General features: G+C 56.0%; 4 protein-coding genes across 4 annotated transcripts; 2 read left to right on the forward strand and 2 right to left on the reverse strand.

Annotated features, from left to right (window-relative positions):
• Nucleotides 1–353: 353 nt before the first annotated feature.
• On the reverse strand, nt 354–2,807 carry COL26b_003999 (uncharacterized protein; the record flags this gene model as incomplete). The annotated part of the gene is made up of 2 exons (XM_053176884.1): nt 354–1,507; nt 1,562–2,807. 2 exons carry the CDS (start codon nt 2,805–2,807, stop codon nt 354–356), a joined length of 2,400 nt encoding a protein of 799 aa, XP_053039206.1.
• Nucleotides 2,808–4,421: 1,614 nt separating this feature from the next.
• Nucleotides 4,422–4,768, forward strand: COL26b_004000 (uncharacterized protein; the record flags this gene model as incomplete). The annotated part of the gene is made up of 2 exons (XM_053176885.1): nt 4,422–4,633; nt 4,684–4,768. 2 exons carry the CDS (start codon nt 4,422–4,424, stop codon nt 4,766–4,768), a joined length of 297 nt encoding a protein of 98 aa, XP_053039207.1.
• Nucleotides 4,769–6,477: 1,709 nt separating this feature from the next.
• On the forward strand, nt 6,478–7,776 carry COL26b_004001 (uncharacterized protein; the record flags this gene model as incomplete). The annotated part of the gene is made up of 2 exons (XM_053176886.1): nt 6,478–6,651; nt 6,706–7,776. 2 exons carry the CDS (start codon nt 6,478–6,480, stop codon nt 7,774–7,776), a joined length of 1,245 nt encoding a protein of 414 aa, XP_053039208.1.
• Nucleotides 7,777–8,782: 1,006 nt separating this feature from the next.
• Nucleotides 8,783–11,053, reverse strand: COL26b_004002 (uncharacterized protein; the record flags this gene model as incomplete). The annotated part of the gene is made up of 5 exons (XM_053176887.1): nt 8,783–8,981; nt 9,045–9,233; nt 9,284–9,584; nt 9,628–9,679; nt 9,803–11,053. The coding sequence occupies 5 exons, from the start codon at nt 11,051–11,053 to the stop codon at nt 8,783–8,785; spliced, it is 1,992 nt and encodes a 663-aa protein (XP_053039209.1).
• Nucleotides 11,054–20,292: the final 9,239 nt, after the last annotated feature.

A 20,292-nucleotide genomic window follows, 5' to 3' on the forward strand; every position in this document is an offset into this window, starting at 1 on the left:
TTTTGTGAATTGCCTAAAGATACCTGGCGGGAAAAAAGACGTTTGACATGAGTTATGAGATGGTTTCTTGTCTTTGTTGAGCTGAGCTGAGGCCACCGTTATGGCAATCGTAAAAAAAATACATCTTCGTGCTACCACATCATCGGCTTTCAACCGCGATATTCCTGGCAGCCAGTCAAGGTGAAGAGAGCACGGTACTTTGATGGTAAATCGAGGGCTACAAAAGCCCCGCACTGCTTGAATCTATAATCACTTTCCGCCCGTAGTCTTTGTAGTCCGAACGCCTGTTTTAAACATACAGAGCCCCACCCGTCATGTCTTCGTCAAACTCCACAATGCGCTCCTTTTCAGTTTCACCGTCGGTACTTAGCCAGCTGGGCCATAATGTTCTCAACCTGCGCGGCCTGATCGCCGCCCGCGGGTGCAGAAGGGGGATGACCGTTGGTATGGCCGTTTGCGGCACCGTTGACGGCGTAAGCCTGGCCGCCGTACGAAGCAGGCTGAGGCGCGGGTGCAGGTGCTGCTTGAAGGCCACCAAGCATTGCCTGAATCTGCGCGGCCGCAGGTCCGCCATTTGCACCTCCTTGCGCGCCAAAATGCGCCAGCAGCTGCTGCAGAGTGGTGTTGTCGACGCCGCTCATGATGCTTGCAATGTCGGCCTGGTTAACGGCTGGGGCCTGAGGAACAGCTTGAGGCGGGAGGCGCTGTCCCTGGGGAGGGTAGGCGGGCGCATGGGCAGGAGGCTGGCCTCCGTAAGGTTGACCACCGTAGCCCGGGTAGGGCTGCTGAGGGGGAGGCTGGTATGGCGGGGCTGCACTGGCCTTTTGCCTGAGGACGAGCTCTGCCGCGATTTTGGGCTCAATGTTGTCATAGTCTTCGAACATGGCTTGGCCACCAGGGGCTTGCTTGAAAACTCTTAAGGGAATCCTTCCGTAATTATGAGCCTGCATGTCGAGATCGACGACGCCGTGCACACCCTCCGCAGCCAGTCGTGAGATGAGCGCCTCGCGAGGGAATCTGGGGTTGAAGAACATGACAGCAACCTTGAGGCCCTTTTCGGTGAAGGGGTGCTGAACCCATGCGACGAATTCGTTGGCAAGCTCTTGGAGAAGAAGGATTTGGACGTCCGGAACGTCATTGCCGTAGCGGCGAGGGAGGTCAAGCTCTGCACCAGGCCGTTCATACGCCTTGGGCGGGCTGGGCTCGCGCCAGCGGTAATTGTCGTTGCGGCCGTGGCTCTGGGGGGATCTGGAGCGGCCTCGAGAACGGTCGTCGTAGTAGCGGTCCCGGCCGTGACTATCTCTGCCGTAGCTGTCGCCTCTAGCGTGGCCGTTCCGGCGAGGAGATGCGTTGCGACCAGGTCTGTAGTCGTCCCGGCGTCGGTCGTTGTGGCCTCCCTCATGCCGGTCTTGACGGCCTGATTGCCGACCACCACGGCCGCCGCGGTCGGGTGAACGATTGCGCTCATTGCCGCCCTTGCTCTTTTGTACTTTCGAATACTCAAGGTCTGATGGATAAAGGTTAGCTCTGCCTCATGCCCAATCCGCCCGGAAACACTTACGAATCTTGCGACCCTTGATTTCGATGCCCTGAAGGTTGTTCATAGCAGCTTGGGCATCCTCCAGGTTGTGATACTGGACGAAGCCATAGGCACTCTTGAGGGAGATCTGGGCGAGCTGGCCGTATTTGCAAAAGATTTCAAATACGTCGCGTTTGGAGACACGTTCGCTCGACAGATTGCCTGAAAAGAAGTCAATGGCGCCGTCAGGTCGGCCTGATGAGAGAGAGCGCGAACCAATAAAGATGCGTGAGCCATCTGGAAACTTATCCCACTTGGCCTCCGCCATGTAGGAGCGCTCGACCTCGAGGAACTGGTCATAGTGCGACTTGCGGTCATTAGTGTCAGAGTGATTGGAGTACGGCGGCGCAGTCATTTGGATGGGCGTGGTGCCGGGTGCACCCGCGGCTACGTACGGAGCGGCCGTACTGGATGGATGGGGGTTCTGATTGGAGTAGATGACAGATGCCTGGGTGGGCATTGGAGGTCTTGGAGGAAGGGTGGCGGCAGCGGCGGACGATGACAAGCTGGAGGCGGGTTGGGCTTCATGGTTCTGAGCAGTGGCAGAGGCATTGGCGGAGCCAGCCGGGCTTTGATCGTTGGCATCGCTGGCCTGGCCGGTCATCTCAGTGAGCAGTTGAGAGATCTCAATGGCGGGGTCATCCTCGACGTGGGCATCGCGCGAGGTGGCGGTAGCTGATGGGCTTGATTGCTGGGCGACGGCAGGGCGGGCCGAGGACGGATCAGCGACGGGCGGAGAAACCACTTGATGGGTTGTCAAGGAATCAGACGCGGCGGAATTGTGCATGGATTCTGGTGCCTTTGATACATCATCCTGTTCAGCGCCTTCCTCGACCTGAGAGTCGAGGTACTTGAGGTATTCATCCTCGGCATCTTGCTCCACTTGTTGCTCCTGCACCTTGTCCGCGCTCGTCTCTTCTTCCTCTCCATAGGCGTTGAGGCTGTCGTCGTCGTCGTCGTCCTGGTCGTTGGCGTTGGCGTCGGCAGCAGCGTCATGGCTGGCGGTGCCGTTTGTGATTTCAGCCGCAGCCTTGTACCCGGGAGCGACTGCGTTCAGGCCGCCTTGAGCGATTGCGTTAGTTTGGGTGGACATTGCATCGAGGATGTCAGCAGTATCCTGGAGGACAGGCACAACGGCGGGAGCGGCGGAGTGCAGAGGGGATGGAGAAAGAGGCGAGAGGTCGGCGGCAGTAGCCTGGAACTCCGGAATGGCTTCTGGCTCGGGCATCAAGTTGCTGGCGGTCGCGTGCGGGAGTGACGATGGGCGGCTCGACAGCTGTGTGCTCGCTGGGCCCGGTGGACGAGGCTGGCGGAATTGGCAAAGCTCAGAGTCCGGGAGTCCGGAGGGGTGGGAGATGGAAGTTGGAGTGAATCAGAAGATGGGCTTTAAGTCAAAAAAATAATTGACGACAAGGCGACCGGACGCCTCGTTTTCTCTGATTTTAGTCGAGCCGCGGCTGTGTCGTCATGTGCGCAAGGCAGGCAAGCACGGTTGATTGATTGGTTTGGGGGGTTTCCAGAGGGGGAATGGAAACGAAGGCGGGGGAGCAGCAGGCGGAAATAGAAGAAGAGATTGCAGACACGGGGTAGTCTCCGATGAGCGGACGAAAGAAAAAGAGCTATCGGCAGCTCTCCCAAGGATGGCAGGCAATTTACCAAATTTCTTCGAAAAGCTTAGTGTCCAGGGCGGAAAGGGTAGATAGATTGTCGGTCAGGCTGGGAGATGAGTGTAGAGAAGAATAGAGTAGAGGGAGAAGACCGTTGGCGTTGGGCCTTGAGAACCGTGGGCACCGAGAGGTTCGGAAAGAGGTAGCCGCAGGTTGTATGTAGCTTGGAAAAAGACCCAACGGGTGTTGCGGTGGTGGGAAAAAAGGTTAAGCAGAATTAAGGTACGAGGCCGCGTGGGAAAAAAATCTGAAGAAGTCGGTAGGTGGGCTGGGCTGGGCTGCCTACCAGTGATAGGTGCAGGGCATGGTAAGGTGGGTGGCAGGCAGCGGAGCGGAGGCAGGCAGGCAGCCCAAGCTCTTTCCCGTTTCCCGCGCACCAGGTCGCTCCCGTCTGCCACTGCAAGTGCAACCACAAGGCTGCTTGTGCTTGTGCCTGCTTGCCCTCGGGTTGGGCCTGGCCTGGCCGATCTGTCGCTGCAGAGTCGACCAATGTCACCTCAGGAAAACGGTTCAGAACCACAAACGGCGCTAACTGTATGTGGTAGGCGGATGCCACTATTCCCGAACGAGAGGCCGTGTGTGGTACGGTGCAAGATGACGAAACGCACCGCTCAGCTCTCGCTCATCACCAAGCTCCACCAACATTGCATGATTGTCAATGAAAACCAGCAGGACGGCATTCATCACTCTTTTTGGCACTTCTGTTTGCCTGTGATTGGTCAACCGGCTCTTCACTGCCATACACAGCATATTGGATAGAAGCGGCCTGCTTGCCCAATTAGCCCTTGGTGTCTGTGAAAACTTCGACTTTGCAAACATCATGACGACAATAGCCAGCCTCATCCAGTCCACACGGCCCTCAGTCTTCAGACCTCTTTTCCAGCCCATACATGCCATCCGTTGGGCAAGGTTTCAGGCCTTCGAAGACTCTTTCGACCCGGAAGAACTAAAGCAGGCGAGATCATGGCACAGGACGTTTGACGGAAGCCAACTACCACGAGGCCAAACAAGTTACGCGCGTTCAAGCGGTCCTGGAGGGCAACATGTCAACAGGTAGGTTTGTTCACGCGTGCATGGGTTGCTGGGCTTGATGACAAGGCATGGGCCATTTATTAACGCCGACCAGAACTGAGAGCAAAGCAATCACTGCTTGGCCCGTCAAGGACCTCCTCCCAATGCTGCCGAAACTGCTGCATCGGGGCATCAGAGAGTCCAAGTACTACACGGCAAGGTCGGACTCCTTGACGTTCCAGGCTCAGGAGCATCGTCAAAGGACCGCCAACTCGGATGAGAACCAGCAAAAGCTCATCGACGAGGTACAAAGGATATACCGCGAAACAGTGCCAGGAGAGACGAGCAATGAAAAGAAGAAGAAACACGCAGAAATGTGGGCTGACATGTCACGTTTCACCGCATCAACTGCTGACATCCCCGCAGAGCCAAATCTTTCAACGAAGGACGGCTGAAGCAAAAGAAGTACCTGAGCTCAAAAAAGCAGAACCGTCGGGCGTCTTTCGATTAAAGTACCACCATGCGGCTCTAGCCAACAGGGAATTTGGAAGGACAGCCGCCTTGAGTCACGACACGTGCCCAAACTTTCAGTTCGCCTTGCGATGGTTGGCTGAGACACGCAAACATCCCATCATCGCGGGTGGGGTCAGGCCTAGCTAAGCTAAGGGCCAGCCAGGCGGCAAGCAAGAGGGGCCAGGCTTGGACCCTGAACTTTTGACTCAGGTTTTGGGGAGGTACAGAATCGGGATTGCCGTCTGCGAGTCTGGTTCGTGGTTCCCATGTTTAGGGAGACGGACTGCGCCGTGGGCTCACGGGAAATGAGTTGATGCTGTTGGGCTGGGGAATTGACTGATGCAAATAGGTGAACTCCATCGCGTAATGCGACAGGAGGCTCGACGAAGTTGTAAGATGTGTGTACCAGGTAAATGTAGAAAGCACGGCCATGTCTCCGATAGCTGAGAATGCCGAGAATCCTTCAGCGTCAGCGTTCAACGATAGTCGTCAACCATCGTGCCATTCATATCGACAAAAAGACATGAAGATATTCTTGCTTATGGCAAAATGATAGGACTGCTGCTGAAAGACGACAGAGAACAGACAAGGAGGTTCTTAGGGGCTGCTTCAAAACCCATGCCGGGCCAGTAGCAGCAGTGGTGGGGACCCCCGTGCTCGCGCCGGGAGTGATGTCGGGTGCCATATCTCGCTGTGACCTGGGACTCCTGGCTGGGCCCGGGCCGCTATCACCCTCAGGCGGCTGTCACCGCTCAAACTCCATCGTGGACGCGTCTCTGGTTGCGTTGGCTCGAGGAGAATAACGCGAGCGAAAGGAGGACGGTATGATAAAGGCACATGTCAGGTCTAGCGGGGGAAAGTCGGGAGATGATAAACCCCCAAGGTAGTGGCCAAAACGGCATCCAGCTGGGGACAACCAGCGACCTGTCTCACTCTCCGGGGCCAGCTGCGGGACCCCGAGTCCCTTATGTCTCCAGCTGGCACCGCTAAGCTCCCTAGTCCCACGGGATTTTTTTAGTGCTACACACGAATCCACTCGTTCGTCTGTTTCCCGTGCCGTCTAATTCAGCTCGAATCCTCCTTTTCCTCTGCTGTGCCATTTCTTCCCGCTCTCGCCATCGTTTGCTGCTGCTTTCCGTCCATCGAGTCTGCATCTGCTGCGCATCGCGTGCTGGAAGACCTCATCAGATTGATCTGCGACATAGCGTCATAGTGACAGCGCATCACCCCCTTCATCTATCTCTGGTCGCAATTATCCCTGGCTCAAAGTAGCCCCGCGAGACCCTCTGAAGGGGAAGTCAACACTGCAGTGCCGCTGCCGGGGACCGTCGATCATCAGCCCAACTGCCCAAGCAGAACGAGCACACAACTTCTCGCCTTGCCCGCCCCGTCAGCAGCTGTTTGCTTCCTGCAACCTCCAACAAACCACGACCTCGGTCTTTGAAGCACAACCTCGAAGCGAACGCTCAAAGCCTGCCCCAGCATTGCAGCTCCCCGTAAACAAAGGACCGACCGACGACCCAAAGACCGAACTACCGCTAGCTGCAGTCGAGGCGACCCCAACACCGACCGCGCTTACCCCGCCAACAATTTGATCTCGCGACCCCCGACCGACCTTTCAACCCACCACATCCCCGACAGCCCTCGACCGCAGGGCTTCCTCGCGGCCTCACCTTGCGTCTCGATACCCTACAGACAATCGCGACAATGGCTACGAACGGCTCTGACAAGCCTCAGGTCCAGCCCTGCAGGTACAAGGTCGGCAAGACGCTCGGTGCCGGCTCGTATTCCGTCGTCAAGGAGTGCGTCCACATCGACACCGGTCGCTACTATGCCGCCAAAGTCATCAACAAGCGATTGATGGCCGGCAGAGAACACATGGTTCGCCGATTCGCTGTACTCTGAGGCGTCCGACCCGACTAACATGCTCTGCAGGTCCGCAACGAGATTGCAGTCCTGAAAAAGGTCTCCATGGGCCACCAAAACATTCTCACCCTCGTCGACTACTTCGAGACGATGAACAACCTCTACCTTGTCACCGATCTGGCCCTCGGCGGTGAGCTGTTCGACCGTATTTGCCGAAAAGGCTCTTACTACGAGTCCGACGCCGCAGACCTCATCCGCGCCACCCTCTCCGCAGTTGCTTACCTCCACGACCATGGTATCGTCCACCGAGACTTGAAGCCCGAGAACCTGCTTTTCCGCACACCAGAAGATAACGCCGACCTCTTGATTGCCGATTTTGGACTGAGTCGTATTATGGATGAGGAGCAGTTCCACGTGTTGACGACGACGTGCGGTACTCCTGGCTACATGGCCCCCGAGATCTTCAAGAAGATTGGCCACGGCAAGCCTGTAGACGTCTGGGCCCTCGGCGTCATCACATACTTCCTCCTCTGTGGATACACCCCCTTCGACCGCGACAGCGATTTCGAGGAAATGCAAGCCATCCTGAACGCCGACTACAGCTTCACACCCTTCGACTACTGGCGCGGCGTCTCCGAGCACGCCAAGGACTTCATCCGCAAGTGTCTGACCATCGACCCGAAGAAGCGCATGACGGCGCACGAGGCTCTGCAGCACCCCTTCGTTGCGGGCTACCTCAACGGCGAGGGCGAGGGCCAGAACCTGCTGCCCACGGTCAAGAAGAACTTCAACGCCCGCCGGACATTGCATGCTGCCATTGACACGGTCCGCGCAATCAACAAGCTGCGCGAGGGCCAACAGAACCTTATGGATGGCGCCAAATCCCGCGAGCCCGATCGTGGGCTAAAGTCCCCACCGAACGCAAAGAAGGACGACAGTGCCATCAGCATGGGCAACACAAATCACAAGGATTCGGGCTACGGCACCCAGCCCGAGGCGGACAACCAGAACGACGTTGTCATGACAGATGCGGGACCGACACCGACCAGCGTGCCCGCAAGTCTGCGTCCAGGCAGTGAGCAGAACAAGGTCGTTGAGACAAGCAAGGGATTGTGGAGCGGTCCCGCACTGCGGCGATAGTCTCGAGGCGGAGTAGGACTACATGTGAAAGCCATTGCCCCTGATGAGGACGCCAAAATGGGCCGCTCTCAGTGGGAGTATCCAGTTCTCGATACCCGCCCAAGACTTCACCTCGGCATAGGGAATACGTGGCGGACTTTCATGCACATGCGAGGCGCCCGCGCACGGCGGCCACGGGAAGATGGAATGGCCCCGAGTTCGGCCCCTCGATTTCACGATGCTCTCTGGGCAGGGCCCCATGCCCAGAGAGCCTGATGGAGCGGGTTGAGTAAAGAGAAGGAAAACAAGATACCTTGGGTTGATGTCCGCGGACTGGCTCCGTCGTTGGACGAGGGGTGGGCGTCTCGCGGCACCCCCATTTCTTTTCGTTTTTGATGTTTGGGCGGATTCCTATAGCATATATCAACAACAGGACCCGGATGGAAAGCCCTATAATGACATGAAGAATGCAAAACTCGGTCTTGTCTGACTCACACTGTGATTGTGTAGTTGGATGTGCTGTAACGGTCGTTGTGACTCAGCGAGATTCTTCTCTGTTTGCCTGGATGCGTAAGGATGCGTTCATGCTCTTTCCCCAGACCACGAGACGACAACAGCGGCGTGGCGGCAAGCTAGGCCAAAGAGGACCTTTAGAATACGTTCACACAAAAACCGACAACTTCAGCACGCTAGCTGTCGAGAAGGAGAGTCAAGTCAATAGGGATGTATGCTGTGGCTCGTTAGTCCCCTCTTCTGGACATCCATGTGTCGAGGTTGAGTACGTTTGGGTTGGCACATCACAATACATCTACTCCCTTAGACAGGACTCTACTGACTGAGTCGAAGGGAAACTTAGTCTCTATAAGTCTACTCACTCGGTGTTGCCCCTCTGGATATGACACAAGATTCACACAAGCAGTCAGTTTTCTGACGATAATCGCGATATGACAGTACAATAGCACTTTTCATGTCGTCTCATTCGTCAAGAACGCAAGAAAATGCCACACTCATCCTTCCGGCAAGATTTTCAGGGCGTCGACAGCCCAAGGCTCCTAAGAAGCGCACCCGGCCCAGGCTCATGACCAAGGAACTTGGTCATGAATTCCATCTCCTGCTTGCTTGCCCCATACTCTAAGATCCCATGACGGTAGCGGTCCCAGGCCTCGGGATCCCGCGGGTCCTTGGCAAAGTTGGACTCGAAGAAGTCTGCCGCGAAGGCGTGGGCGCTGTAGAAGCATCGTCAGCTGCGGCTGCTTGGGGGAGTTTCAGGGGTGACTTGCCTGAGATACAAGAAGTATCCTGCATCGTAGAGGCTGATGAGATGGTTCGACTGAACGTATCCAACACTGTTCTTTTCGGGGTTCTTGGTCAGGGTGAGAGTCTCCTTGAGGTCGTTGTAAAGCTTCACCTCGTCCAACTCCCTTACTGCGTCAGTAGACTTCTGGTTGTTGACGTCCAAGTCGAACTTGGCGAACAGGCTACCACAATTAGTTCCCTACACTCACAGATTTCAGAATTCGCGACTTACATCTGCCTCAAAAACCACAGCGCACGATTCAAGCTCCGGCTCTCGACTAATCGCTCCACAGGCTTCTCGTCAATCTTCTCGGGTGGCAGCTCGGCATCATCGTGGTCCTCCTTCCACTTGGCTGCATAGGCAGGGTCAATATGGGTGTAGTGCCGGCTCATCTTGACTAGCTCATCTGGCATCCAGCACCAGTTCTCGAGCATGGTGCTGGGGGCCTCGCCAAAGTCGGGCTTGACGCGGGTGCCGTGGAAGCGGGTGTACTTCGTCCGGCAGATCAGATCGTGGAGGGCATGGCCCAGTTCTGTTTGATGTCAGAAAGCGTTCATGGGGTGGTAAATGGGTACGTGCCGTGAAAGAGTGTGACGACTTGTCGGTGTTTGAGGAGGGCGCAAGACGCTGCTGATGGTGGTTGGAAGGCGCACATGAGGATCGTGGCAGGAAACACCCTGGTTCCGTCTTCTTTAACGTAGCTCTGTAGCTTGTTAGCATTCGTCTCGATGTGATCTCGAAGTATCTTACACATTGCAAATTGACGTTGCAGTTCCCGCGATACTTGCCCTCCCTCCAGATGATATCAGCATACAGATATCCCACAAACTCGCCTTTGCTCTCCCCTCTACCCTCCCAAACGCTCCAGACTTCGATGTTCTCAGCCCAAAGCTTTCCAACCAAGTCTTCCTCCGGTACAGGCACAAACTCCAGTCCAAGGAACTGGTTGAACAGTCCCAGCATCGACGACAGGGTGTGCTGCAGGGGGAAATACTCCGATATCAACTCGTGCTCGACGTTGGCTTCTTCCTCAAGCAGTCGAGTGTAGTACTGGTAATCCCAAGGCAGAATCTCCGCCTCCTCCACGGCGAGATGGGATCTCTTCTTTGCTTCAAGCCTTTCAATCTCCCCCTTCCCTTTCGGCAACAAATCCTTGATCAACCTATTCAGAAACTCGTCAACCCACTCTGTTGACGGCGCGGTTCTCTCCCGAATTCGAAAGTCTGCGTGGTTCTTGTACCCCAACATTCTCGCATTCTCATCCCTGAGAATGATCATCTCCTTGTAAAGGGGGACATTCTCAACCAGCCTGACGTCGTATGCAGCAACCATCCTCTTCCTCGTCTCAGGGTTATTAGCGTATCGCTGGACAGCTTCATTATCCCCCCTTTCCAATGGCACAAACATCTTCCCGTCTTCTTCCTTCCACCTCGCCATCTCCTGTGCCGAAACACCCTCCAACTCATCTTTCTCAAACCACAAACCCGTCCCCTTCCCACTCAAATTGTTCTGAAAATCCCTCTTCAGCTCTTCAATTCTCTCCCGTCGGCGGAGATACGTCTTGATCTGCTCTATATCAAGCGCCCCATGGCCGGCGCGCCGAAACTGCGACCACATATCTTCTAAAATCTTTCGCTCCTCGTACCCCAGATCTTCATTCTTGTCTTTAACGGCCTGTACAAGCTTGTATACGTCCTTTCGCTTGAGGTTCTCTCCTCCAGCTGCCGACCAGAGCTCCTGCGCCTCTTGGACTGCTTCACGGGTGAGCTCGTCGGGGCCCGAGTAGCGCAGCATGGCGTAAACACTCGCCCCCCCCTGGATTGCATCGTCGACGGCTTGAATTGGCGCAATGACGTTCTGGTAGCATGCTTCGGAGAGTGAGACGGTCTTTACAAGGGTGTCGCGGATGGAGGATTGCTCTGCTATTAACCGTTTGATCAGGGGGACAATCTCGTCCGCCGACAGCATTGGCTCAAGTGGTTGAGGTGGTTTGCGAGCCATTCTGCGTTTTTCCCGTTCCCCATGTGTGTTTCAAAATCAACTAGTTCAATTGAGTAGTGACAGCTTCCAATAGTTCATTGATCATGACTATTGAGATACATTTATATCAATCCCAAGAAACAACAAAGACACCTCTCGACAGCCTCAATCAACATACTAACTCCATCAGGCAGGTCGACCGCAGCGTACCTGATCCAAAAGATAGATTGTCACCACCTGATTAACCATCCCCTGGACAATCTACCGCTCGGGAGAAAAAGCCTCATCACGCGGTCTCACAAACACCCCCCGGCCCGCATCCGCGCCGCAGACCCGCATCCCGGCGACGTAACATCACCGCCGCTCCGGAGACTTTCGTCTCCACCGCGGCCCCGATGATTGGGTCCCCCGACCGGTCACGCGCGCGTGAGACCTGCAGCGCCATGCCGTACCACCACTTCCTAAATCCCGATTCGGCAAATGCGGCGCAGGTCCTGAGTGTATGTTCCTGAATTAGTGATACACTGAGGCTCGTTGGACCGCTCAGAGGCTCAAGCTTGTGTGGGATTTGGCTCTTGCAACGTTCAGAAATGTTTGAAAGCTTGTGCCAGAGACGACACGGACGTGGCGTGGGGATTATGCGGTATTTCGAGATGCCGTTTGGGGAGTTTCTGATGGCTCGGAATGGCGATTTAAAGATCTGGCCATCTGTGCGAGACGGCAAAGGGAAGCCTATCGTGATTGGGAACATCTGCTTTGGGTAATATGGTCAGTGTCCGTGGCGGGATAGATCTCGCCTCAATGCCAGCTTCAGCTTCAGCTTCACATCGCCTCCCGTCTTCAGTTCACCCCTGCGACCCCGGATCAAGTTTTGCCTCAGGTCATCTCTTCTACCATCATGCAGTCTCAGGACCAATATCGACCAAGTCTGCCCAAGACAAAGACTCACGAAGACTTCAACCACCTCAGACAGCTTCAGAGACGAGCAAGATTGCATAAGCATTGCTCGGCATCACGAAGGCTATCTTGGCAAACCAAATCGCCTCCCTGGGCAAGCTATTCCCCGAATGACCAAAGAAGGAAATCAGCTCAGCTAAGCTCATCCCTCCCGAGCTAGAATACCCAATTCCTCGGAATTCCATCGCCAAAATCGCCATTCGCCATTCGCCCCCCTCTTCCACCCACGGAGAAGACTCCCCGGACACCCTCCCCGACCAACAACAAGGGCCGTACAGCACGCAGAGCTCCCTCAAGCTTCCAACGCCGACGGCTAGAAACATCATAGCAGTTCATGCCATCTGGCTACATGGTCACAGCTTCCCACCCCCGCGTGATCGAACTCGCCAACCACCAGTGGATTTGCCTCCCCCAGAAGGAGACTACTGTCATGCGAACAGCCTCACGCCAGGCGGGTACGGCGGGTAGACGTTCTTCATCTCAACTACAGCATTGGCGCCAAGCAGTCCAAGTAGCCAAGCGGGCCTGCTAAATGGCCAAGCTTCCCTCTCTTTAGACTCAAAGTAGAGCCCGTTCCCCAGAAAACTGCTTAAGCACGCAGAGCATTGAGCCTTACGCTTTTCCCCAGAGCTCTAATAGCTTAAACCGCCCATCATTCCACAGAGACCGTGCCATGTTTCCTGACAGGGGCAATATATAAGGAGACCAAAAGTGTGGCCATCTCTCACACCATTCGGACGTGGATGAACTCTCTCGCCTGTCTCCAGAACATCACAGAACAAAGGCAAATGTATAAATAAAACAGCAGAACAAGAAATCAAAAAGTTGCTCTGAACTTCCAGACGTTGAGTAAACCATATCTAGGCCCTGGCCAGAGGATTAAACCTCCCGCCCAAGACAGGTATGACAGCACGGGCAAAACATACTTTCTGCTGCAGAGTCATTATGCGTGCGCGCCCCCTTCACCAAGGATCTCCCACGAGGCATGTCCACAGCCAGAAGTGATCGGCGGGTGTTCAGCTCAGGTCCCCTTCCAATGAGGACAGAACGTGCCCGACCGGATGCTCCCGTTCGGGTGACTTGAAACAATTTTGTCCAATGTAGAGAGGTCGAGGAGGGGGGGCAGGTGGAAACATGGAAAGGCCATGTTGCTTTGGCTGCCAAGACTGATGAATGCCGTCCATGAACCTTCTTGACGTCGAGAACGACAGTAAGCAAAACTCCATTGCGGCGCCGAAGGCATTACGGAAAGAGCTTAGTGGTGGGATCTCGGTGCTGTGGCAGGCCACCGAGGATCTAGGCCTCCTTTGTTCGGCCGGTCTTTCCGCGAGACTAGCCCGTGATTACTACAGCAAGTCGGCTCCGTCTAACGCCGAATGCCGGCACGGGCCCGGGTGGGAGTGTGGTAAAAACTACCGACTCAGGGGGACGAACAGGCGGCTGAGTCGGAAATAAGGTATTCGCGCAACCTCGGACGAGTCCCATCTCTGGTGTTGAGGCCCGTCGAACCACACTCTGGAACGGGGCTGATCCTGTTGTGCGGTGAACCATCGTGCCCCCTCCCATCCTGGCAAGTGTCTCTCGCGCGCACGGCAGGCACATGCCAGGCGCGAGGCAGACACTACTGCGGTAGACAACCCAAATGGCCAGGAAGGGTTGTCACAGCTTCATGCGCATGGAAACCAATAAGAGCCGCTTGGGAAAGAGACACCCTAGGCGGCAGTTCGGCCACAGGAGCCACGTCGCTGTCTGGTTCATGCCACAATCAAAGGCAAAGGACCGTGAGCATGGCAAATTGTGTTTTGCATGAGAATGTCACATTTCACGAGCAACATCCCGCTTGGTTGGCCGGATGGACTCGCCATGGGAACGTGCGAGACGCATGGATGATGTGAGACGACAGCAGCGAATAGCCGGGCCATGAGAGACGGCAGGAGGGTCGCTAATCACTGGGCTGAGATGGCGACTCGTGAGTGTAAGCTTATTCTCGCCGACCGCGAGGGACTGAATCTCTCTCGTGGGCAGACCATCCATGGTACCTACAGGATACCTATAGCGGCTGCGGTATCACGGAGTTGCTGGCGGGTCTTGGCACCCGGATCACTCGGAGGTTGTGCGCGACGGCGGCTGCGCGTGTTTTCACACTCTTTTTTGTTGATCCATCATCCAAAACAGGGCTGCCCAAGCTCGCAGCCGAAGAGGAGGCTCCAGTCGATGGCGGACCCGAGGGCCCGGTGAAAAAAAATTGGAAGGATTCCAGCAAAAAGGAGAGGCTCATTTCGGGGAGCCTCGCCAACCCAGGTCCCGCTCCCAAGGTTCCGAGGTGGAAAATGGGGCACTTCGGGAGGAGAGGGAGTGGAAAATGTCCGCTCAACAAGGCATGTCGGACTCGTTCCATCAAATCTTAGTTTTGCAGGCTCACAATCTCGATTGCAGCCGCAAACGCTCTGGGCGAAGTGGATGCTGAAGTGCAATACCACAGGGGGGAGATTTCTCGAGTGCTCAATCAGTCTTCCATCTCGTGTACTGCCGGGTTGGCACGTTGGCTCAGATCAGCGGGGACCAACGCACACCCGACGCACGACACTGGCTGAGGTTGCTGCAAACACTTCCGCCGAGGCCCCTGTCACCTTCACGTTACGCGAGTACGCGCGAGCGTGACCGGCTGCCATGTTCGATGTGTGTATTCTGTAATGTGCAGCAAAACGGTGTCAAACTGCCAAGCCCGCCAAGTGCGCTGGACCTTCGCAATGACGATGAGTACTACCGGCCTTTCTCAGTTGGATCTGCACAGACAACTGCTGTATTTGGGTTGAGCGGTGAGACAAGATGATACGGTGACGGGCAGGGCCTGCAGGCCATGTGAGTGTATTGGAGGTGAGCTGTTGGTTAGTGCGAATGAGCTCTCGATCAATCGCAAGAATGGTGATGATGGCAACGATTGCAACAGGCGGGTGGTCGCCTGTCCTGTCTATCGGCGACCACGGACATTGACGATGTCTCTAGTCAAGACGCTTCATTGATCTTCGCTGCGAGTGAAGACTTTAAAAATGTCATGCCTGCCGAAGCCCTCAACGGGTATTTCGTCTTGTTCAATGGTCGCCGTCCTGTCGATGGGTGATCCATGATGGTGACTCTTTCCAGACTTGCGGCAGGGAACAACAGCCCATGTGTCAGACGTTGGCGGGTTGTGAGTGGCTGCTAGCCGGCGACTACCAATGGCGCGCGCGGCGAAGAGGTGTCGAGAGGAAATCCCTAATTTGTGTGGCTCGCAACAATGCCAAGACCAGAAGGCCAGGGAGAGCGTCCTTTCGGTCCATGTGGCGCACAGCAAGTCGTCGGGCTCGGCATGGTCAAAGTCCGCAATACCGCTCGACTGTCTGCTCACAAATCACACGGCGTTGCTTCTGCGAGCGCTGCTGCATCCGCCCGCCGGTCGTCTGACTTGCTGTGTAAGCAGGTAATATAGGTAATCAATCCTCAACTCCGACGAGCGAATGTATCCGTCGCACGCATGACCGAGATGGTAACCATCGCAACCACATCCCACATGCTTATCTGATGTTCTCCGCGCACCGAGTCGGGCTAGGCGCGGCCCAAGCTCGACGATTCGCATCTTGCAGCGAGGGGCAGTCAGTCAGTCTCTGTTTCGCATTCGGTGTGTGCCGCGGATGTACTGAGTGCAACGGCGTCTTTTCGATTGGCGGGCATGCAATTTAGCGGGGGAGAGACGACCCCTAAGCAGGGGTCGTTTGGGGGGTTGGCGCGGGATGCCAAAAGTGATGCGAGAAGGATGCGATATCATGAGAGTTTTGGAATCTGATTCTGTCGCGGTATGAAGGGGTAACATTGGCGATGAAGACGTTGGAGGGGTTTCCTCAATTTAGTCTAGATGCTGCTGCCCTTCTGTCGTGGTCGCAGGACCTCAGGCGCAGAGTGTTTCGCTGCAGTCAACCCTCGTTGTTGCATGTGCAGTGCACCGGCCGCATTCCCATCAACCGTCAACGTGATGGTGCCTATCGTCCCATCAATTGACGACCGTGTCGTCCGTGTACCCGTCTCGTCTGTCGGTCGGCTTTGAGACCACCACGGTCGAGAATATCGCACCTTATTGGGTGGTGACGAGCATATAATTGCGTATCCGCGTATCTGCACCTCGCGTATACGCACAAAGCGAGATTGAGCTTGTCGCCCGGCGGGAGATGGGCGAAGAGTCGGCCAACGGTAAAACGGAGCAGGCTTCTTGGCCGACACCGACAAGAGCGGACAGCGGCGTCCAGACGTTCGTGGTTGGGCGGAGGGCGGTCGCGCGGGAAACAACTGGACCCCGGGATTAAGCGAAAAAACAATTTTTCCCTCCGCAAGCGGACAAGCGGGCCAGGAAGAAAGAAGAAAAAAAAAAAGGCCTGAAAATTAGGTGGAAAATTTATGACGACAGTGGGGAACCAAACATGCGATGGATGGATTGGGTCGATGGTCGACCTCGGGCGAGGTTGGGAGCCTGCGCCTGGGTCCAGGAACATCGTCCGCCAGGTGGGTGGAGACGCGAAAAAAAAAGAAGATGAAGTCAACCGGCAGCTCGTAGTGGGGCTGGAAGGGCTCGCCCGAGGTGGTCGAGGTACCGGTACTTCAGACGCCGAGCGATCCGAGTTTAGGGCCCTGCAGCAGCCACCCAGCTACGGGAACACAGCTGGAGCGAGCTGGCTGCAGTGGGCAACTAAATCGCCAGCGGCCAGTGGCTTGCCTCGCTTTTGCTCGCATTCGCCGGCTAACGAGTATTTTGGTGGGCGAACACGCGGACACTTGCGGCGGGCTGCGACTGGTCTGTCCCCTGGTGGGCGCTAAGACAAAGAGTCGTCGTCACCGCAGTCCCAATCATTTCGCATACGGCGTATCCAGTTCGACTGCCAGTTGGCTCCCTCTAATCCATCTTTGCACGAATACACGTACCGCGCTGCAGGAGAGTCTGGGGGTCCCGCCGGCTGACCGCTGCAAACTGCAACACGCAAGGCGGTAAAGATAGGCTGTGGCGCTTGTTGTTGTTGATAGACTTGACAGACGTTATTGCATCATGACCTGTAGTTGAGATGGCATTCTCTGTCGCGCTTGTTGAATCATCAAGGGTGATGCCACCTCACAGAGCCTCGATGATGCCGGCAAGCCGCGTGAAAGGGGCTAGCAACAACAAAAGAGTGTTTTTCTGCCCCCCCTGGCCCACCTTTCAAGCCGTGCTGACTGTCGGTCGGACCGGAGTCCAGGAGCCGTCCGCACTTGAGCCTCGGTGCCGGTGACGGCGGACGATCGATTAGATAAGTGTACCGGCACTGCAGCACTGGCCTTCACGCTGGCGTCGGCGTTGGCTCTTGCTTGGAAGTGTGCTTCTAGGGCGGTTGGGTCTGAAGCCATTGCAAGCCACTGACTTCAAGCCCCATTTTGACAGCGACGCTCTGTAACGCCTCTCGTCAGGCCACCCAAGGGCACATCGCAACGGGCTGCCCGACCATCCGCATCGTACAATTCTTTCTTGTGACTGACTCCACGATGGCGCTGCTAAGTTGACCCAATGACTCCGCGAGGGCAGCTATTCGATTGGGGCCCGAAAGCGAGATTCGCGTCCACACCAGGCCTAATTCCCGAATGTTTCCATGATCACCCGCTTCCGTCGACCCCGTCGTCGTACCGTCGCCGGGAGGTGGACAGCCAGCCTCGCGGTTGACGCAGCGTAATCCGCAGTCCGCAGTCCATTCCGCAGCGCAGAGTATTGTCCAGGTTGTTTGTTCGGTACTGCAGCAGCGACGGGACGGGGGACGACGGAGGCTGACGAGTTGAGGACGACGATAATCTTAGAATCGGGTGAGTGGCAGCTGTTTCACCGAAATGATTTTATTTCAGGGGCCGCAAAGGAAGAGACGTCAGTGTGATTTCTTTCTTCTTTGCTGAGAGTGCGACGTATTGACCGGGGATGTCAAACAAGATTGTTGGGAACAGGGGGTCTGGGTCAATTGGGTGTCGGTGGTCAGCCCTGTAGACCAGACCAGACCAGACCAGACCGGCCATCATCATCAGCACGCGACAGCCATCCTGTGTGTCGTGTGGGCGTAATTTAGGTTCACTGCAAACTCCGATGGCCGATGGTGACCGATGGATGGACTGGGGCCGGGGGTGGACTTTGCGGGTTTGGCGACGGACGAGACGAAGCTGGTCGGCCTGTTAGATTCTGCGACGGTTAGTGAAAGAAAAGACAGACAAAAGACGAACCCATCGATGCGGGTAAAACAAGTGCAAACAAGCAAAAAGCGCAATTTCAACGTCGTCTGCTAGGAAGCATCTGCAGCTTCTAGATCAACTGATGCGCTCCACAACGGAGATGGTCCGTAGCGTAAAAGGTTGTGCGCGACAATACAACAACACGCGATACGCCGTGGGATATTGGTCGGGAGAGAGACAGTGAGGAAAATAAAAAAAATCTCTGGGAAAAAATGGATCATGACTCCGTCCCGGCGTCACCAAGATTCCTTTGACCGGGGCGGACTCGTCGGTCCTGGCCGTGGCTTCCTGCAAAGTCGCATCATCACGTAAGGCGGGTTGGGTTGGGCAGGCCGTAGACGGTAGACCAGAGGAATGGACACTGAAGGGGAGGGACGGGGTGGATACGCGCCTTCCGATCAGTGCATTGAGCATCCCTGCCCTCTGGCTGCTGTTTCTTTCCAATGAGCCCGTGCGTCCGTGATTCACTAAGCAAGTACCTGCTAGCCCCGCCTTTTGGATCAAGAACCTGTCCAAGTACCTGTACCCGACCCGCAGCATCCGAGCGTCCTGGGCCTGCCTCTCTGACCTCAATGTGAGTGTCGTGTGCGACTTTTCGCCTTTTCGCAGGTGAGGTGCAGGTCGTTGCAGGCACCTCCGGCCCCCAAAAGTCACAAGCTGTCGCTGTCAGACACGGACAAAAGACACACGAGACTCCATGCTGCAGCCACTCAGTCAGTCATGATGCCGTCCGTCTCTGACTGAAGTCTCGAAAGATCGCCGGTGAGATCCAGCAAGCCGGCGCGCTTTATTGGGGGAAACAACGCAGCAAGCAACGTACGTACACCTTGTTGCAGCGTTCCTGAATATGGTAAACGAGACGAGGGCGAGGGCGAGGCGCGACAAGGCGCGGTGAACTTGGCATCTGCCTTGCCATCCTTCGCAGCAGCAGAAAGCCTCACAAAGACGAGAATCATAGGCTGCTGAGCGCTGGCCGTTGGAGACGGATCGTGGAGCATGCACTGCAAGCCGCACCGCTCCGCTGAGGGGGCCACAGCAGAAAGAGACGGACAGTGAACACACTCAGCAGAGAGAGAAAAAGGACGGGTACGACCCAAGGTTTGACGCCATGTACCCGCCAAGAAAGGCAGGTTCAGGGTCCCCCCGAATGAATCAACTCAGCATCATAGCTCCATCTTCATTCGATTCCGACACCCAATCCCGCCAGCGTCCCGCCAGTCCCAGCGCTCCCACGCGCCGTAGCGGACCACCCCCCCTGCCCGGCTCTGGGTTTGGTCAGCTGCGTAGGGGAAGAGCACCAGTGACCTCCCACAAAAGGTACATTCGACATGCGCGCGCAAAGTACCTGTCCACCCCTGTCACACCCAAAAGCTCTCGGCCTCTGACAAGCACCCCGGTCCCCGCCGCTTCCGTAGGCCGGCTTGGTCTGTCTTGGTCACCTCTCCGCCGTCTCTTGGTGTCTTGGTACCTCGACGCAACTCTGGACGCCCAACTCTCTCAACACCCACACCCCCGGGGAGTAGAGTACGCTGCTCGGCCGGCCTCCTTGACCCTGCCCTGTCCTCCAAGTCCCCCAAGTCTCGTCTGCTCTATTCCGTCCTTTGCCTTGCACTTAACCTACTTTGCCTTACCCTGCCGCCGTGCCCGTCCCTTCCGCTGCCTCATCGTACATATGAATTCAGTCATCCACACTCACAGTAACTTTGTCGCCTGTCTCATTCTCTTTTGACCTCTTCCTCCCCTCCCTCTCTGAATCCTCTCGCCTGCCTTCCTCTGCCCGTCCGTTGGTTCAACAGCTCCCTCCCTTCGGCGGACATTCTTCACTACGAATAGAGGATTAGGAATTTGGGAAATACGTACACGTCGATATCTGTTGGGTTGGGACATGACGTAGCGGGAAACCACACAGGAACCATCGCCCACTAAGAAAAAAACAGTACTGGATGTTTGGGTTTTAGTCGGACAACCACGAACAGACACCTGGGAGACAGACCTCTTCACCTCTTGGGTCCCCAGTCACCTACTTCCTCCCGCCA

Source organism: Colletotrichum chrysophilum (genome assembly GCF_026319265.1).
Source record: "Colletotrichum chrysophilum strain AFK26 chromosome Unknown scaffold_23, whole genome shotgun sequence".
Taxonomy (NCBI): Eukaryota; Fungi; Ascomycota; class Sordariomycetes; order Glomerellales; family Glomerellaceae; genus Colletotrichum; species Colletotrichum chrysophilum.